The 16,087-nt window shown below is 44.8% G+C and overlaps 1 protein-coding gene and 1 pseudogene across 3 annotated transcripts in view; both read right to left on the bottom strand.

The window, feature by feature from the left end:
* Positions 1 to 15,357, bottom strand: part of LOC308621088 (BCL-6 corepressor-like) — a 30,809-nt gene extending 15,452 nt beyond the window's left edge. For both annotated transcript variants that reach the window (XM_081241261.1, XM_081241260.1), the window contains exons 1-2: positions 14,845 to 15,357; positions 1,153 to 1,719 (exon numbers count right to left, since the gene is read on the bottom strand). In XM_081241261.1, coding sequence (XP_081097387.1) covers positions 1,153 to 1,632 — 480 coding nt within the window. In that variant the 5' untranslated portion in view covers positions 1,633 to 1,719; positions 14,845 to 15,357. The remainder of the gene's footprint in view (positions 1 to 1,152; positions 1,720 to 14,844) is intronic.
* LOC308620770 (centrosomal protein of 78 kDa-like) overlaps positions 1 to 16,087 on the bottom strand; it is a 1,829,729-nt pseudogene that overhangs the window by 47,977 nt on the left and 1,765,665 nt on the right. The window lies entirely within an intron of this gene.

The following is a 16,087-nucleotide window of genomic DNA, read 5'->3' as shown; positions in this document are numbered from 1 at the left end:
ACACTGTGGCATACAGACAGACATTCTCTTTCGAAGGTAAATAAAACAAAACAAAAACACAACGCAAAGAAAGCGAAACAAAAACACAACAGAAAAGAAAACAAATGCACAGTGAATAAAGACGACCATGGCCCACAAACTTCCCTTTGTATATTTGGAAATGAAATTTAACTCAAAAGGTTTATGGAAGATTCTAGTAATAAAAATTTGAAGAATTGACCTCACAGTAAGCAGCGGGTAGACATAAAATACTGTCCTCTTGTAATCCTTCCATCTATGTAATTAAAATGGGCACTCAATGGATCATTTAGATAACTTCAGCCATTTTTATAAGCATAAACCAATTTTTTTCTTAACATTGCAAAACAATTTGGCTTTATTTGTCTTTTAATTAAAAGTAAAATATCTTAAGGAAATTCCTATACAACATCTATCATTCACTAGCAAGTTAAATACATACTCTATCCCATTAAGCAAGGTTTGTGTTTTTGTTTTGTTTGTTTGTTTGTTTTTTGGGTGGAAAAAAAAATTGCACGAATCTCACAGACATGCGGCCGCTACACACCTCCACCAAGTATCACGTAAGGCATTCTAAGCAGCGCTTTTAGGTATATTTGTTAACGTACAGTAACGGCAGAGAAATCAAAGCGATTGATAGGTAAATGTCATGCAGTCTTTTAGACATCCTTCGCAATAATTAAAACTTCCGGGCCTCCCTGGTGGCGCAGTGGTTGAGAGTCCGCCTGCCGGTGCAGGGGATACGGGTTCGTGCCCCGGTCTGGGAGGATCCCATATGCCGCGGAGCGGCTGGGCCCGTGAGCCATGGCCGCTGGGCCTGCGCGTCTGGAGCCTGTGCTCTGCAACGGGAGAGGCCACAAGAGTGAGAGGCCCGCATACCGCAAAAAGAAAAAAAAAAAAAAAACTTCCGTTATCAGCATTCGAGTGGAGTTCGCTTAAAATCTACAGAATAACTTAAAGTATCCACTTACGTCCCCTTACTGGACACATTTCAAACATTTAAATTATCCTAAGCTTCATTAACCAAATCAGCCCAGTGTCCTGCCCTATCATACCCCCGGCCCCCTCCTCTTCACACATTAAAAAAACCTGACAACTGGTCAGGCTCCTGAAATTCGGGTGGTGGGGGCTCACCTGCAATGCCCGCTCCTCCCGACTGAGCTGACGGGAGTCTGCGTACAGTCCGGTAGCGACACACTTGAACCGGTCACCCACGTAACCAGCGGAGTTTGCGATTCTCTTTGCCAGCTTAGATGGCTTCGGTTTCAGAACTTTGCCATCGGTTGATCCTGCCTCGTCAGCTCCGTCTTTGGTGTAGGTGGGGGTGACGTCCACACTCGGTGGGGCACTGCCCACGCAAAATGGTTTGGGATCCTCTTGGGTTTTCCCGAACGTGACCGCAGAGCCGTCGCTCCCCAGGGTCGGCTCCAGGAATGCAGTCGAGACCGGCGTCACCAGGTTCTCCTTGTTGGTTACCGCTGGAACATTCTCCTTGCTTAAGCCGGAAACTGGCTGGCCCGGAGCCTGTTTGAAAGTATAGGCTTCGTGGAAGTCACTGATGCACCCCAACTCCTCTCTCAGGGCAATGAAATCCCGGTGTGGCTGTAGGGCCATATTTTACTTTTTTATTTTTTAATATATGTTCACATGTTTCCATAAAGGATCCAAGGTGGCCCATAACGTAAGGACACACAATATTAGCTTTAAAAAAACATGGAAAAAAAAAAAAAAAAAAAGGGAAATCATGATCCTGGAAATGGGTTGCATCCTTTTAAGGGGTGAGAATAACAGAATGAGTGAGCCAAAGATTTGGGAAAGGATCTCACATTTCCAAACGTCCAAATCTTAAAATTGCACCAAGTGGGAATGTAGCTGTGGCAGTATTAACCTGAGAGAGCTCTATGATCGTTGTCTTTACTCATCACTTGGTTGCAAGGTTATAAATGACAGGGTAAGTGAAGGAGGGCAAGTAGACAGATAAGAGTCATTTCCTGATTCTCAAAAGAAGGGGCATCACCTAGGGAAGGGGACTGCAAAATCCTACAGGAATCCTCTTCATATACTAAATTTTCTAGGTGGCAAAAGTATCTCCTTTGACCCTAGCAGTCAGATGGAACTTAGAAAAGTAGTGAAAAGCTACTCAACTGAATGCAAGTCATATGACTAGGAGCATGTCAGTGAAAAGTTCAAGGGAAGATGCTGTGGAAGAGCAGTTCACCTTGTGGTTGAGCGTCCTCAGAACGTGCAATGGGAGGTGCAGTACCTGCTCTGTCTCACAGGGACCCTCCAACCTCTAAACGCATCTTTCCTGGGAAGCTGAATTCAAAAAGTCAATTTTAAAAAAAGATAGGGCTTCCCTGGTGGCGCAGTGGTTGAGAGTCCGCCTGCCGATGCAGGGGACACGGGTTCGTGCCCCGGTCCGGGAAGATCCCACATGCCGCGGAGCGGCTGGGCCCGTGAGCCACGGCCGCCGAGCCTGCGCGTCCGGAGCCTGTGCTCCGCAATGGGAGAGGCCACAACAGTGAGAGGCCCGCGTACCACAATAAATAAATAAATAAATAAATAAATTTAAAAAAGATAAAAGTCTCTAGTAGAGAAATTGTATCAGAGCCTAGTATTAAGAGCTGTAGGGCCACAAGTTTCCCATGATACGGCCTTAGCAGAGGCTGTTAAGGCAGTGACAGAAAATTTGTACCGAGGGAAATAGCAGAAGAGTTTGCCTACAATTCACGAAAATGCTCCCTGCACTTGGCCTGAAGGAAATCAGCAAAATTTGTAACAGCTTGTGTATTTGTATGCGGGATGGAGAACGAGTTTAATTTTTTAATTTCTCTGAATTATCACGTAAGATTCAGAAGATGCTCTCTCTGCCTAGAAGCCACCCCACTGGGATAACTATGCCTACGGAGTGCCTTTGCCTATGACTCCTACTTGCTAACAGACTGGCAGCCTGGCCCCAGGGCCTGGTCGCTGCTCCCAGTGCAATGGTGGATATGGTGTCAACGGTTGCAAAATCAAAGCCCCGTACATCCTCTCCATGCCTCGGTCCCACCCCCCACCCCACTCACCATTGATGTTCAGGAAGGGGAAGGTGTCCTGGATGGGAACGTGGTGCTGTGACTGGTCCAGCTCACCTTCCTCATCTTCTTCATCCACACCATTATCTTTCTCATCCCAAGGAGCAGATCCAGTGGATCCTACCCGAGAAACACACACACACACACACAAAGGTCAAAAGTGAGGCGCTCACGTTGCACTGTCATCCCTGCAGCCCACTCCCAGCTCCTCCTACGGAGCCCCAGTGCAAGCTCTCATCCCCTCCCCTATCTAGGACCTGCAGACCCTACTCCCTTCTCCTAGAAACCTTTTAATTCCTACTCTAAACCCCTTTCTACACATTCGCATCCCTTCTAAGGACCCAAGGAGCACAGCTTCTCTCCTCTCTAAGCTTACTGTGAAGACAGACCCTTCCCTCATGGCAGAGCCTCACTAGATTCACTGGAGGTCAAGTCTAAATTATCTGGCTCTTAGTCGGAACTGGCTCAACATTGAGTAAATATAGGGATCAGGTGGTATTCTCCTAGGAAAAATACCATACAAATTAAATGATCACTTACCCATCATTTATAAAGAGAACTTAATAGCCTTCATAATGTCATGGCAATTGATTCTTAGAACAGCCTTTGAAATACGCAGGAAAGATGAGAACCCAGATTTTATAGTGGAAGAAGCTGAGGCTCAAAACGTTGAATGACTTGATTCAATGTCCCACAAGTAGTGAAATAGAAAGACCGAGGTTTATAACTCAGACCTTCTAAGTTTTAAGCCCTCCTTCTTCTAAACTACCTGGCCTCTCTTCTCAGTGTTGAGTCCCAAGAGAAGTTATTTTTTATAGAACTCAATACCCCCTCTTCTTTCTAATGCTTTACTGTTCCACTGGGTGGGCAGGAAGACTGTGCTGAGTTTATATCTTTTGTTCTCTGGGTTCTTTCTAGGGACAGCATTTCTTGCTTTATTTACCAGTCTTCAACTTTGTAAGCGAGGCGACTTTCAAGTCGACTATCGCTTTAAGGGTCCAGCCCGGAACCTGGCACACTGTCCACCTTCTCCCCAGCAGCTGGGGCCTCACCTGGGTTAATGATAGAGCCCTGGGGCTGGGGGATGTCACACACTTGATATATCTTCACTGGGTTCATGGGCACCTCCTTGGTGCCGTCGTACATCAGGTTGAATTCCCTGCTCTTGTTGAGCGCACAGCGGAGCTGGGCCTTCCATTTAGCTGGGTCGGGGTCGTCCACCCCTTCCTGGTACTTCCCCTGTCTCCACAGCCCAGGCCTGAGGGATAGGAAACTGCAGTGAGTGCCTGATTGTTGCCCAGAAACACTGGAAAGTGTGCCCGCCCTCCCTCATACAGACACAGATACACACAGCCCTGCCTGACCGCCCCATCACCCCAACTCCAATTTACAGAGACTGCAGCAGAAAACACCACGCTGGGGACCAGGCAAGGCAGGGCCTGAGACAAATTAAGCCAAATGCAAATACAGTATTTTAAAAAGAGGAGTCTCATCTCAAGTGCTTGTGCCAGCATCATCTGTCAAGACTACAATGGCCTTAATGAAGGGTTAAAAATAAAGAAAAATCTGGAACAAGTATACACCAAAATACTAATGGCAACTTTTGGATAGCAAGATTTCAGGTAATTTTGTTTTGTTTGGCTTGCCTTATTTGTTTTTCACATGAATTGCTTATATAATAAGAAGAGAAAGGGAGGTGGCGTATGATATGAAGAATTTAGGCTTGCAGTTCCCTCTCCCTTCAGTCTTTAACCTGATGCACAAATAACTGTTGAAACCAAGTACCTTTAGGAGTAGCAGCCCATAGGAGGGCAGGAAGCACGCTCTGGGGGTTCAGCTGGCCTCAGTGCGAGGCTGAGGGCCTCAAGTCCTAATAAACTCACACCACCTGCCTTTCCCTGCTTCCTCAAACTCCCACATTGGGAACATTTTGCTGGGAACACCAGTGGCTGGTGGCCTGGGCCAAAACCAGTGTGGCCCCGCCTCTCTGGTTTTCAATTTCCAGGTCTAACAGGCATCTATGTGTCTGTTCACGGGATATCAGCCCTCCCCCACTGTTAACGTATCTCAGATGTCTACACTTTCTTTAGGGCTGTGACGTATGTGCTGGTGCAGAAAAGGGGGATGTCTTTTGCAGAGGACTCAAGATCAAGAGAACGAGATGGACCGGCCAGACTGCTCCCACTTGATGTTAGGAAGATAAGGTGGCCATGTAGTTAGAATTCTGCAGGGGAACATAGCCTATAGAGTCTATGGGTTTGCGGATCCACAACTTTTATTTTTTCAGTAATGCCAACCAAGCTCATAAGAGACTGACATATAATCCAGAATGCCAGTCTACTCGTTTTCAAAGGGGGATAAAGCTGGTCAGTGACCAGCATGGTTAAGTCCAATAACCTGAACATAACCATGTATGATCTCAACCAGTAACTCCTGTATCTGGTTTCTAATGACAATTCCAAGAACATAAGACCCACTCAACCTTTAAATCCAAATTTTCAGATGACTCCAAAGCTAAATGGAAATGATTTGATATTGAACTCTAAATCTGCATTATCTAGACTATCTCTTACCCAGTTGGGTAACCCAGAAGCGACAGTAAAAGGCTCCTGCTTTCCCAAAAATCACAGGGCGTAAAGATGAAAAGCACTGGAAAGGCAAGACCCCCAGGGAATTTGCAAAGCTGCTCTTGTGTCTTTTTCTTTTTGACCTTGAAGCCAGGAGAAATTCTAAAAATACAAATGTATTCATTTTTAAAACTTGACTTTACTGACTATTGTTCAGATCCCCAAGCCTACAAAAATAATTTTATTTTTTTAAAAATGCTCCCTCTTCAGACTATACTACAAAGCTACAGTAATCAAGACAGTGTGGTACTGGCACAAAAACAGAAAGATAGATCAATGGAACAGGATAGAAAGCCCAGAGATAAACCCACACACATATGGTCAACTTATCTTTGATAAAGGAGGCAGGAATGTACAGTGGAGAAAGGAAAGCCTCTTCAATAAGTGGTGCTGGGAAAACTGGACAGGGACATGTAGAAGTATGAGACTAGATCATTCCCTAATACAATACACAAAAATAAGCTCAAAATGGATTAAAGACCTAAATATAAGGCCAGAAACTATCAAACTCTTAGAGGAAAACATAGGCAGAACACTCTATGACATAAATCACAGCAAGATCCTTTTGGACCCACCTCCTAGAGAAATGGAAATCAAAACAAAGATAAACAAATGGGACCGAATGAAACTTCAAAGCTTTTGCACAGCAAAGGAAACCATAAACAAGACCAAAAGACAACCCTCAGAATGGGAGAAAATATTTGCAAATGAAGCAACTGACAAAGGATTAATCTCCAAAATTTATAAACAGCTCATGCAGCTCAATAGCAAAAAAACAAACAACCCAATCCAAAAATGGGCAGAAGACTTAAATAGGCATTTCTCCAAAGAAGATATACAGACTGCCAACAAACACATGAAAGAATGCTCAACATCATTAATCATTAGAGAAATGCAAATCAAAACTACAATGAGATATCATCTCACACCAGTCAGAGTGGCCATCATCAAGAAATCTAGAAACAATAAATGCTGGAGAGGGTGTGGAGAAAAGGGAACACTCTTGCACTGCTGGTGGGAATGTGAATTGGTACAGCCACTATGGAGAACAGTATGGAGGTTCCTTAAAAAACTACAAATAGAACTACCATATGACCCAGCAATCCCACTACTAGGCATATACCCTGAGAAAACCATAATTCAAAAAGAGACATGTACCAAAATGTTCATTGCAGCTCTATTCACAATAGCCCGCAGATGGAAATAACCTAAGTGTCCATCATCGGATGAATGGATAAAGAAGATGTGGCACATATATACAACAGAATATTACTCAGCCATAAAAAGAAACGAAACTGAGCTATTTGTAATGAGGTGGATAGACCTAGAGTCTGTCATACAGTGTGAAGTAAGTCAGAAAGAGAAAGACAAATACCGTATGCTAACACATATATATGGAATTTTTAAAAAATGTCATGAAGAACCTAGGGGTAAAACGGGAATAAAGACACAAACCTACTTGAGAATGGACTTGAGGATATGGGGAGGGGGAAGGGTAAGCTGTGACAAAGCGAAAGAGAGGCATGGACATATATACACTACCAAATGTAAGGTAGATAGATAGTGGGAAGCAGCCGCAGAGCACAGGGAGATCAGCTCGGTGCTTTGTGACCGCCTGGAGCGGTGGGATGGGGAGGGTGGGAGGGAGGGAGATGCATGAGGAAGGGATGTGGGAACAGATGTATATGTGTAACTGATTCACTTTGTTATAAAGCAGAAACTAATAAAAATAAATAAATAAATAAATAAATAAATAAAATACAAAAAATACAAAAATAAAAATGCTCCCTGCCTCAAAGGAGTTTACAATCCCTTAAAGGAGACAGATGAGTCAATAGATCAGAAATATTGATACTATGTAACACCAGTAAAACTGCCTAATCCATAAAGAGTCGGGGGGTAGGTATGGTTGGCTAAGTTTATCAGAATTTATGATTCTAGGGCTGAATCTTGAACATGGGTAGAAGTTAACCAGGTGAGAAGCGTGGGTCACGATACTCTAAGCAGAAGAAGCTTTATGGGCAAAGGCAGAGGCTGAAAAGCACAGTGCTTAGGGGACCTACAAGCAGTTCAGCTTGCGTGGAGGCAGCATGAGATGAAAGTCTGGGCTTGTAAGTAGGAACCATGCCAAGGAGTTTGGACCTGATTCTTAGAACACTGAGAACCACTGAGAGATTTAAGCAGGTTGTGATGGGATCAGATTTAAGTTTTAGAAAGAAACCGCTAGCTGCAGGACTGAAAAGGGTTTAGAGGGAGGCAAGGCATGAAGATAACACATAGTCTCTATATAAACCATATAATAGTGTCACTAGGGTCTGAACTAAGGAGGTGGCAGTGGGATAGAGGATACAGGTAACGAAGGAGCCGTTAAAGACGCTGACTTGACAGAGCTTGATGAGGAACTGAGTCCTTGAAGAAGGTGAGAGAGAAATCAAGGATGATTCCCTGGTTTAGGGTTTGGGAGACTGGGTGGGGGGTGATGCTGGCCACTGAGATAGGAGCAGGTTTAGAAAGATGATTTCCCTTTGGAAATGTCGGAGTTCAAATGCCTGTGGAAGGCCTAGGGGAGGAGGCCCAGCATGCCCAGGGCAGTTTTTTATCCCCACTCACCTCTCACATCACCTGAGGGACTCTCCCTGCCTGCCTCCAGCCTGGAAGAAGGTCCACCAGATTACGGACATCTCTGCCCTGTGGGCAAGGACCAATTTCTTTTCATTTCTGTATCCCTGCTCAGGCTTTAGCACACAGTAGGTCAATGTGTATTTGTTGAATTGCCTCAAATTTACAGAAATACAGTTCTTGGGGAATGAATAAGTTGCTATTACGGATGGAAGACCAGGAAAACAGCTATGAGCAGAAGGCCAAGGAGACACTGCAGAAAGTGCTGGAGGAGAAAATGCGTGCACAACAGCAACTGCAGAGCAAACAGGTGTGGGGATGCTCCATAATCCTTGGGGCTGGGAACCCTGGGGCAGTCTGGGTGGCAAGGGAGCCAGCTGCACAACTCCCTGGAACCCCCAAGGCACCACCCTCTCCTCTGATCTCCCTCAGCGGTCCCTGGCCCTGGCCGAGCACAAGTGTGAAGAGTGGAAGAGCCAGTACGAGAGCCACCCCCAGCATGCAACTGTCCCCTACCCTGCCAGCCCAGTAATCATGAACGCCGTCTTCCTTCTCTTTTTTACAATGTGGTACATATGGATTTTTTTTGAATGAGATTTAACCAGCTTTTAAACCTTTCTTCTTTCTAACAATATCAGTACTCTCTGACTCTCCAAATGCACCTTTTCAAGTTGATTTAATTTATGGAAACATCACCCTTCATACTTTCCCTTTCTTTTTTAAGCTTCCCCATGGTAGTGTAATGTAGTAGAAGGAGATTTGGCCTGGGAGTTTGGACACCAGGGTTCTAGCGGCAGTAACCCACAGTTACACACGTTATATTATTAAAGAAAAAAGTAACTTACAGAAATGTATGAGGCCATTATGCACATACACACAAATATATATTCACTCATATATCCATAAAAAAGTAGTCTGGAAGGTTCTATAAAATGTTAAAGGTGTTCATCCAACGGTGGAGGAGATATACGTTAACTGTATTACCCTCTTAAATTTTTACAGTAAATATATATTACTTTTATAATTTAAAAAGCCAAACTTTTCATTTTTAAAAACCTAAAACATGAAAGAAAACTGGAAAACCAACAAAATTAAAACAATCCCTAAGTCTGAGGCAACGTTTTTTTTATCCGAGTACAAGTGATGAATGAAAATACTAAGAATGGTGTGTGACACCTTAAAGTATAGAAAAAAATACAGTAAGGCAAGTAGGCATTAAGATAATAGAATATAAAAAGTTACCCAGATATATTCAGACAATGGACTATTATTCCAGTAATAAAAAGAAATGAATTACTAATATGAGCTACACGGATGAGTCACAACATGAGGAGCCAAAGAAGCCACGTGCAAAAGGGTACTTATTGTATGCTTCCATTCATATGAATTTCTAGAAAAGGAAACACTAATACATAGTGAAAGAAAGCATGTCAGTGGTTGCCTGATGCCAGGCCTGGGAAACTGACTGTAAAAGGATAAGAAGGAACTTGTTGCAGGTATTGGAAGTGTTCTGTATCTTGACTTTGGCGATGACAATATAGATATACACATTTGTCAAAACTTACCAAATTACACGCTTAAAATGGGTACACCTTGTTGAATGTAATTCATACTTCAATAAAGTTGATTTTAAAGTTAAATTAAAAAGTCACCTATGGGGACTTCCCTGGTGGCACAGTGGTTAAGAATTCGCCTGCTAATGCAGGGGACGTGGTTTCAAGCCCTAGTCTGGGGAGATCCCACATGTCGCCGAGCAACTAAGCCCATGCGCCACAACTACAGAGCCTGTGCTCTAGAGCCCGTGAGCCACAACTACTGAGCCCGTGTGCCACAACTAGCGAAGCCCACGTGCCTAGAGCCCATGCTCCACAACAAGAGAAGCCACCACAGTGAGAAGCCGGCGCACTGCAACAAAGACACAATGCAGCCAGAAATAAATAAATTAATAATAATTAAAAAAAAAAATAGTCACCTAGATGTCTGAGTGAGACAGAGTTCCTTTCAGCTTTCAGTCCCAGCTCTTCTCTGAAGCCTCCCCTCGTTTACCCTGGCAGCATGTGACCACTTTGCATCTCTTTAACACCTTATATTTATCGGTTCCATTCAGATTGGATGCTTGAAAAGTTTTGTGTATTTTATGTCTATCTTCCATTCAACTTGGTTCCTCTAAGGCAGGAACAATCATCTCTTTCATAAATTGAGACCATTACAAAAACAGAATTATGTTCCCTTTCCTCTCAATCAGGGGAATTTGAAGTAGGATTGATGAAATCCTGGAAATCATAAGCAAAAATGTCATTTCTGCATTTTTATGGCCACAGGGTCCTGTGTTTTCATCAGATTCTTGAAGATATCACAGAGCCCAACAATGTTAAGAATCTCTGCTTTGAATCCATGTGCTTTCACCCAGCTCTGTGGTACAAGGCACCCTGCCCCTGGGGCAATCTGTCTGTGGTCCCTGCAAAGATGATAAACCCACATCAGAGACACTCACTCTTCTGCATGTCAGTGGACTCCACTGCCAGCTCTTCCTCCACAATGACGTCACTCTCGCCATCTTCAAGATTCATTTCTGTCTCATCTAGAACACTGTCTTCTTCCTCTTCCTCCTCCTCATCTTCCTTGGAGACATCCTTTAATGTGGCAAGTAGTCTGTTGTAACCAGAAACTTGTTCTGGTTCACTCTATGCTTCACTTTCAGAACTTGAAGTATCTATAAACTCTCTGACTAAAAGGAAAATGGGGATTTTAAAAACAAAAATTATACTGTTCTTGTTGCTACCCCACGACTATCATCAGGTCCACAGTGGAACCAAGTTCAGACTTTTCTAGATAAAAACTAGCTTTTCTGCAAATATGCAGTCCTATCTATTCAACCAGACCGAGCACCAAATTTGTTTCAAACAGCTAATCTAGCTATGATTCTAGAAGCGCTTCCTCTTCTTTGAACTGCTCATGTTCCACATGGGAAGACAGCAAACTAAACACACGGAGCTTTAGGTTATAAGGCGATCTAACCTATGTGTCAGACATTTGGCACCTTTAAAGGAGCAACAGGAAAACTTACAACAAAAAAGTGTACTTTATTTCTGAGTCTGTGGTAATGAAATAAGACCTTTGATGATTTTGCACTCTATTTTATGTTAAGCAAACATGACATTCCCTCTTAGGATTCACCAAGAGCCCTCTGGTAAGCCTCCTTAACAGGTTCTAACAGGCTAATCTCTCAGGACAGTTTCATACTCTATACTATATTAGTTATCACAATGGCATTTTAACAGACATCTGCACTTAAAACTAAGCAATATTACTAAAGTATAGCTTACATCTAAAATCAAAGAGAGTGGAAATGTAGCCAAACTTTATTACCATATATAATCTTAAAAGTAACAGTCCAGAATCTACTATCATAAAGAAGGTATAAAGCATTACCAGTTGACAAGTCTGTGGTTTTGCTTCCTTTCTGGAAACCCTGAGAAGAAACAGGCAATGTTAAACTTTAACTACTGGTAGGTAGCAATTACGAAAAGTCTAATGATACAACTTTAAATGAACATGGCAGACTATACCGTTATAAATACATTATATCTATTGTCAAGTAAAAACTCCATATGCATTTGGACAGGTTTTGGAAGGATATGCCAAATAAATAAGAGACGAATGAAAAAGTCTAACAAGACCACATGACAAATACTACAGTCACACAGTAACAGGCTCTCATCCAAAAGATGGGAAATTTTGGCAAATAAAAGCCCTCGGGGTTCACCTTTTCTAGCAAATTTCTTAAGTAGACTATCCCTCTAACTGTTGATAAAGCAGCCAAAGGGGGGGGATGAGCACTAAGATCATAACTGAGAGTCTGGACACTTACAGAGGAACCCACAACTACCCAAACATTAGTTTCCTCATGGTCATTGAATAGATAGGTGATGTCGAGGGTCCCAAGCAATTCTTTTTTATTTTTTTTAACTTCTTTAATTTATTTATTTTGGCCTGCTATGGGTCTTCGTTGCTGCGCCCGGGCTTTCTCTAGTTGCGGCGACAGGTGGCTTCTCTTGTTGCGGAGCAGGGGCTCTAGGCTCGCGGGCATCAGTAGTTGCACCACCCTGGCTCAGTAGTTGTGGCTCGCGGGCTCTGGAGTGCAGGCTCAATAGTTGTGGCGCACGGGCTTACTTGCACCGCGGCATGTGGGATCTTCCCGGACCAGGGCTCGAACCCCTGTCCCCTCCGTTGGCAGGCGGATTCTTAACCACTGCGCCACCAGGGAAGCCCCCAAGCAATTCTTTAAAAACATAGAAAACGAACACAAGCTTATAAAACCTCTGCCCAGTCGCCACACAGGAGGCGTGCCGTCTAGCATAAAACTACAGGCTCAACAAAGGGTAGGAAGACCGGCGAAGAACCCCATCTCAGGCGGGAAGCCGCCAGGATCCCCGGGCGAGCTAGGCCGGCGCCGGGGCAGCGTGGCACGCGGCGGGAGCTGCCCTGTCACTACCCCCGGGGCACCGGCGGACCAAACGCGGGGACACGCGGGCTCCCACCGGGAAAGGACGCCGGCAGCGCCGGTCCCAGCCTCGCCTCTCCATACCTGTCATAGAAGGGATGCTCCTCGCCGAAATCCCTTAGATGCTTCTTCTGCCTTTTAGTTAGGGAGTTGAGCAGCTGGCTCTGGCTCTGGCTCCGGCTCCGGCTCCGGCTCCCGCGTTTGCCCATGGGGAAGACGTCAAGTCAGCCAACCTCCAAGAATCGCGTTTTTCACCTGGCAGTCGTCTCCTCAACCAACTCACGCGGGATTGCCAACGGCGCTTTACGGCGGAAGCAGGGTGCCATAAAGCAGACCCGCTTTACGTCGCGCTTGTACGACAGGCGTTAGAACCTCCTGTTTCCCATTCCGCCCCCTAGCGAGGCGCTTTGGAAGCACGCGCACGCATGCGCAGCTTTTCTCTGAGCCCCTTAAGGCAGGCAGGCAGGCAAGGGAGGCTTCGGGCTTCCCCAGGTGGGTAAATGGGTGGGTGTACTTTGTGCGTCTGTTTTGGCTGTGAGAATCAGCCTGCATAAACGTGTAGTAACTGAGATGGTTGAATGCAGTGCCTTTCTATTATGCCATAATACAAATACCAACTAACATTTAAGGCTGCCGGTGCATCTCAATTCATCCTCACAACAGTAAACAAATAGGCCTTGTTAATAAGCCTGATATTGGAGATGAGAAAGCTGATGCTTACAAAAGGTTACATACACACTAGCAAGAGAGGAGATGGAAACCTAATTCTCTCTGATGCGACCACAGGCTTTTCCCACTAGGATCTGCCACATGCGTGTGCTGTGTGAAGAATGAGGACGCAAGGCTGAGATTCCCGCCCTTACCCTACCCCCTCATTTTCTGAAAGTATTGCAAGGACCCTTGGTAACATATCTGTTCTGGCATTTTTCATGTTATAAAAGCAAAAACACATCCAGAGAGGTAAAGTGACTTTCCTAAATCACCCGGAGAGTCGATGTTAGAGAAAGCAGTAAAACTCAATAAAGTGTCTCAAAACTGAATTGGGGCAAATTGGGATGGAAAACTTTTAAAAGTTAAGTAACTTTGCTATATCTGGGTCGTGGTGGTGGTTACACCTGGTATACAATTACCAAAATTAATCAAACTGTACCTTTGAAATTGGTACATTTTAATGCAAGTAAATAATAATCTCAATAAACAAAGAGGTGAGAACAGCGCAACTGGACTTAATACTCTAGAGACAGGCAGAGTGTGCAGGGATACTTAAAAACCACAGGATAGGGCTTCCCTGGTGGCGCAGTGGTTGAGAGTCCGCCTGCCGAGGCAGGGGACATGGGTTCGTGCCCCGGTCCGGGAGGATCCCACGTGCCGCGGAGCGGCTGGGCCCGTGAGCCATGGCCACCGAGCCTGCGCGTCCGGAGCCTGTGCTCCGCAATGGGAGAGGCCACAACAGTGAGAGGCCCGCGTACCACAATAAATAAATAAATAAATAAATAAATTTTAAAAAGATAAAAGTCTCTAGTAGAGAAATTGTATCAGAGCCTAGTATTAAGAGCTGTAGAGCCAGAAGTTTCCCACGATACGGCCTTAGCAGAGGCTGTTAAGGCAGTGACAGAAAATTTGTACCGAGGGAAATAGCAGAAGAGTTTGCCTACAACTCACGAAAAGGATCCCTGCACTTGGCCTGAAGGAAATCAGCAAAATTTGTAACAGCTTGTGTATTTGTATGCGGGATTGAGAATGAATTTCATTTTTTAATTTCTCTGAATTATCACGTAAGATTCAGAAGATGCTCTCTCTGCCTAGAAGCCACCCCACTGGGATAACTATGCCTACGGAGTGCCTTTGCCTATGACTCCTACTTGCTAACCGACTGGCAGCCTGGCCCCAGGGCCTGGTCGCTGCTCCCAGTGCAATGGTGGATATGGTGTCAACGGTTGCAAAATCAAAGCCCCGTACATCCTCTCCATGCCTCGGTCCCACCCCCCAACCCACTCACCACTGATGTTCAGGAAGGGGAAGGTGTCCTGGATGGGAACGTGGTGCTGTGACTGGTCCAGCTCACCTTCCTCATCTTCTTCATCCACACCATTATCTTTCTCATCCCAAGGAGCAGATCCAGTGGATCCTACCCGAGAAACACACACACACACACACACACACAAAGGTCAAAAGTGAGGCGCTCACGTTGCACTGTCACCCCTGCAGCTGACCCACTGTTCAAGCTAGGCACTGCCAGCACAGAGGTTCCTTGGGTTCAGTGTGCACCCTCAATGCCAAAGAGTGGGAACCAAGGGTGTTCACCCCACTCCCAGCTCCTCCTACGGAGCCCCAGTTCAAGCTCTCATCCCCTCCCCTATCCAGGAGCTGCAGACCCTACTCCCCTCTCCTAGAAATCTTTTAATTCCTACTCTAAACCCCTTTCTACACATTCGCATCCCTTCTAAGGACCCAAGGAGCACAGCTTCTCTCCTTTGTAAGGTTACTGTGAAGACAGACCCTTCCCTCATGGCAGAGCCTCACTAGATTCACTGGAGGTCAAGTCTAAATTATCTGGCTCTTAGTCGGAACTGGCTCAACATTGAGTAAATATAGGGATCAGGTGGTATTCTCCTAGGAAAAATACCATACAAATTAAATGATCACTTACCCATCATTTATAAAGAGAACTTAATAGCCTTCATAATGTCATGGCAATTGATTCTTAGAACAGCCTTTGAAATACGCAGGAAAGATGAGAACCCAGATTTTATAGTGGAAGAAGCTGAGGCTCAAAACGTTGAATGACTTGATTCAATGTCCCGCAAGTAGTGAAATGGAAAGACCGAGGTTTATAACTCAGACCTTCTAAGTTTTAAGCCCTCCGTCTTCTAAACTACCTGGCCTCTCTTCTCAGTGTTGAGTCCCAAGAGAAGTTATTTTTTATAGAACTCAATAACCCCTCTTCTTTCTAATGCTTTACTGTTCCACTGGGTGGGCAGGAAGACTGTGCTGAGTTTATATCTTTTGTTCTCTGGGTTCTTTCTAGGGACAGCATTTCTTGCTTTATTTACCAGTCTTCAACTTTGTAAGCGAGGCGACTTTCAAGTCGACTATCGCTTTAAGGGTCCAGCCGGGAACCTGGCACACTGTCCACCTTCTCCCCAGCAGCTGGGGCCTCACCTGGGTTAATGATAGAGCCCTGGGGCTGGGGGATGTCACACACTTGATATATCTTCACTGGGTTCATGGGCACCTCCTTG

Source organism: Mesoplodon bidens, assembly GCF_964165515.1.
Source record: "Mesoplodon bidens genome assembly, chromosome: 7".
Lineage (NCBI taxonomy): Eukaryota > Metazoa > Chordata > Mammalia > Artiodactyla > Ziphiidae > Mesoplodon > Mesoplodon bidens.
This window is presented reverse-complemented; position numbering and strand designations above follow the sequence as displayed.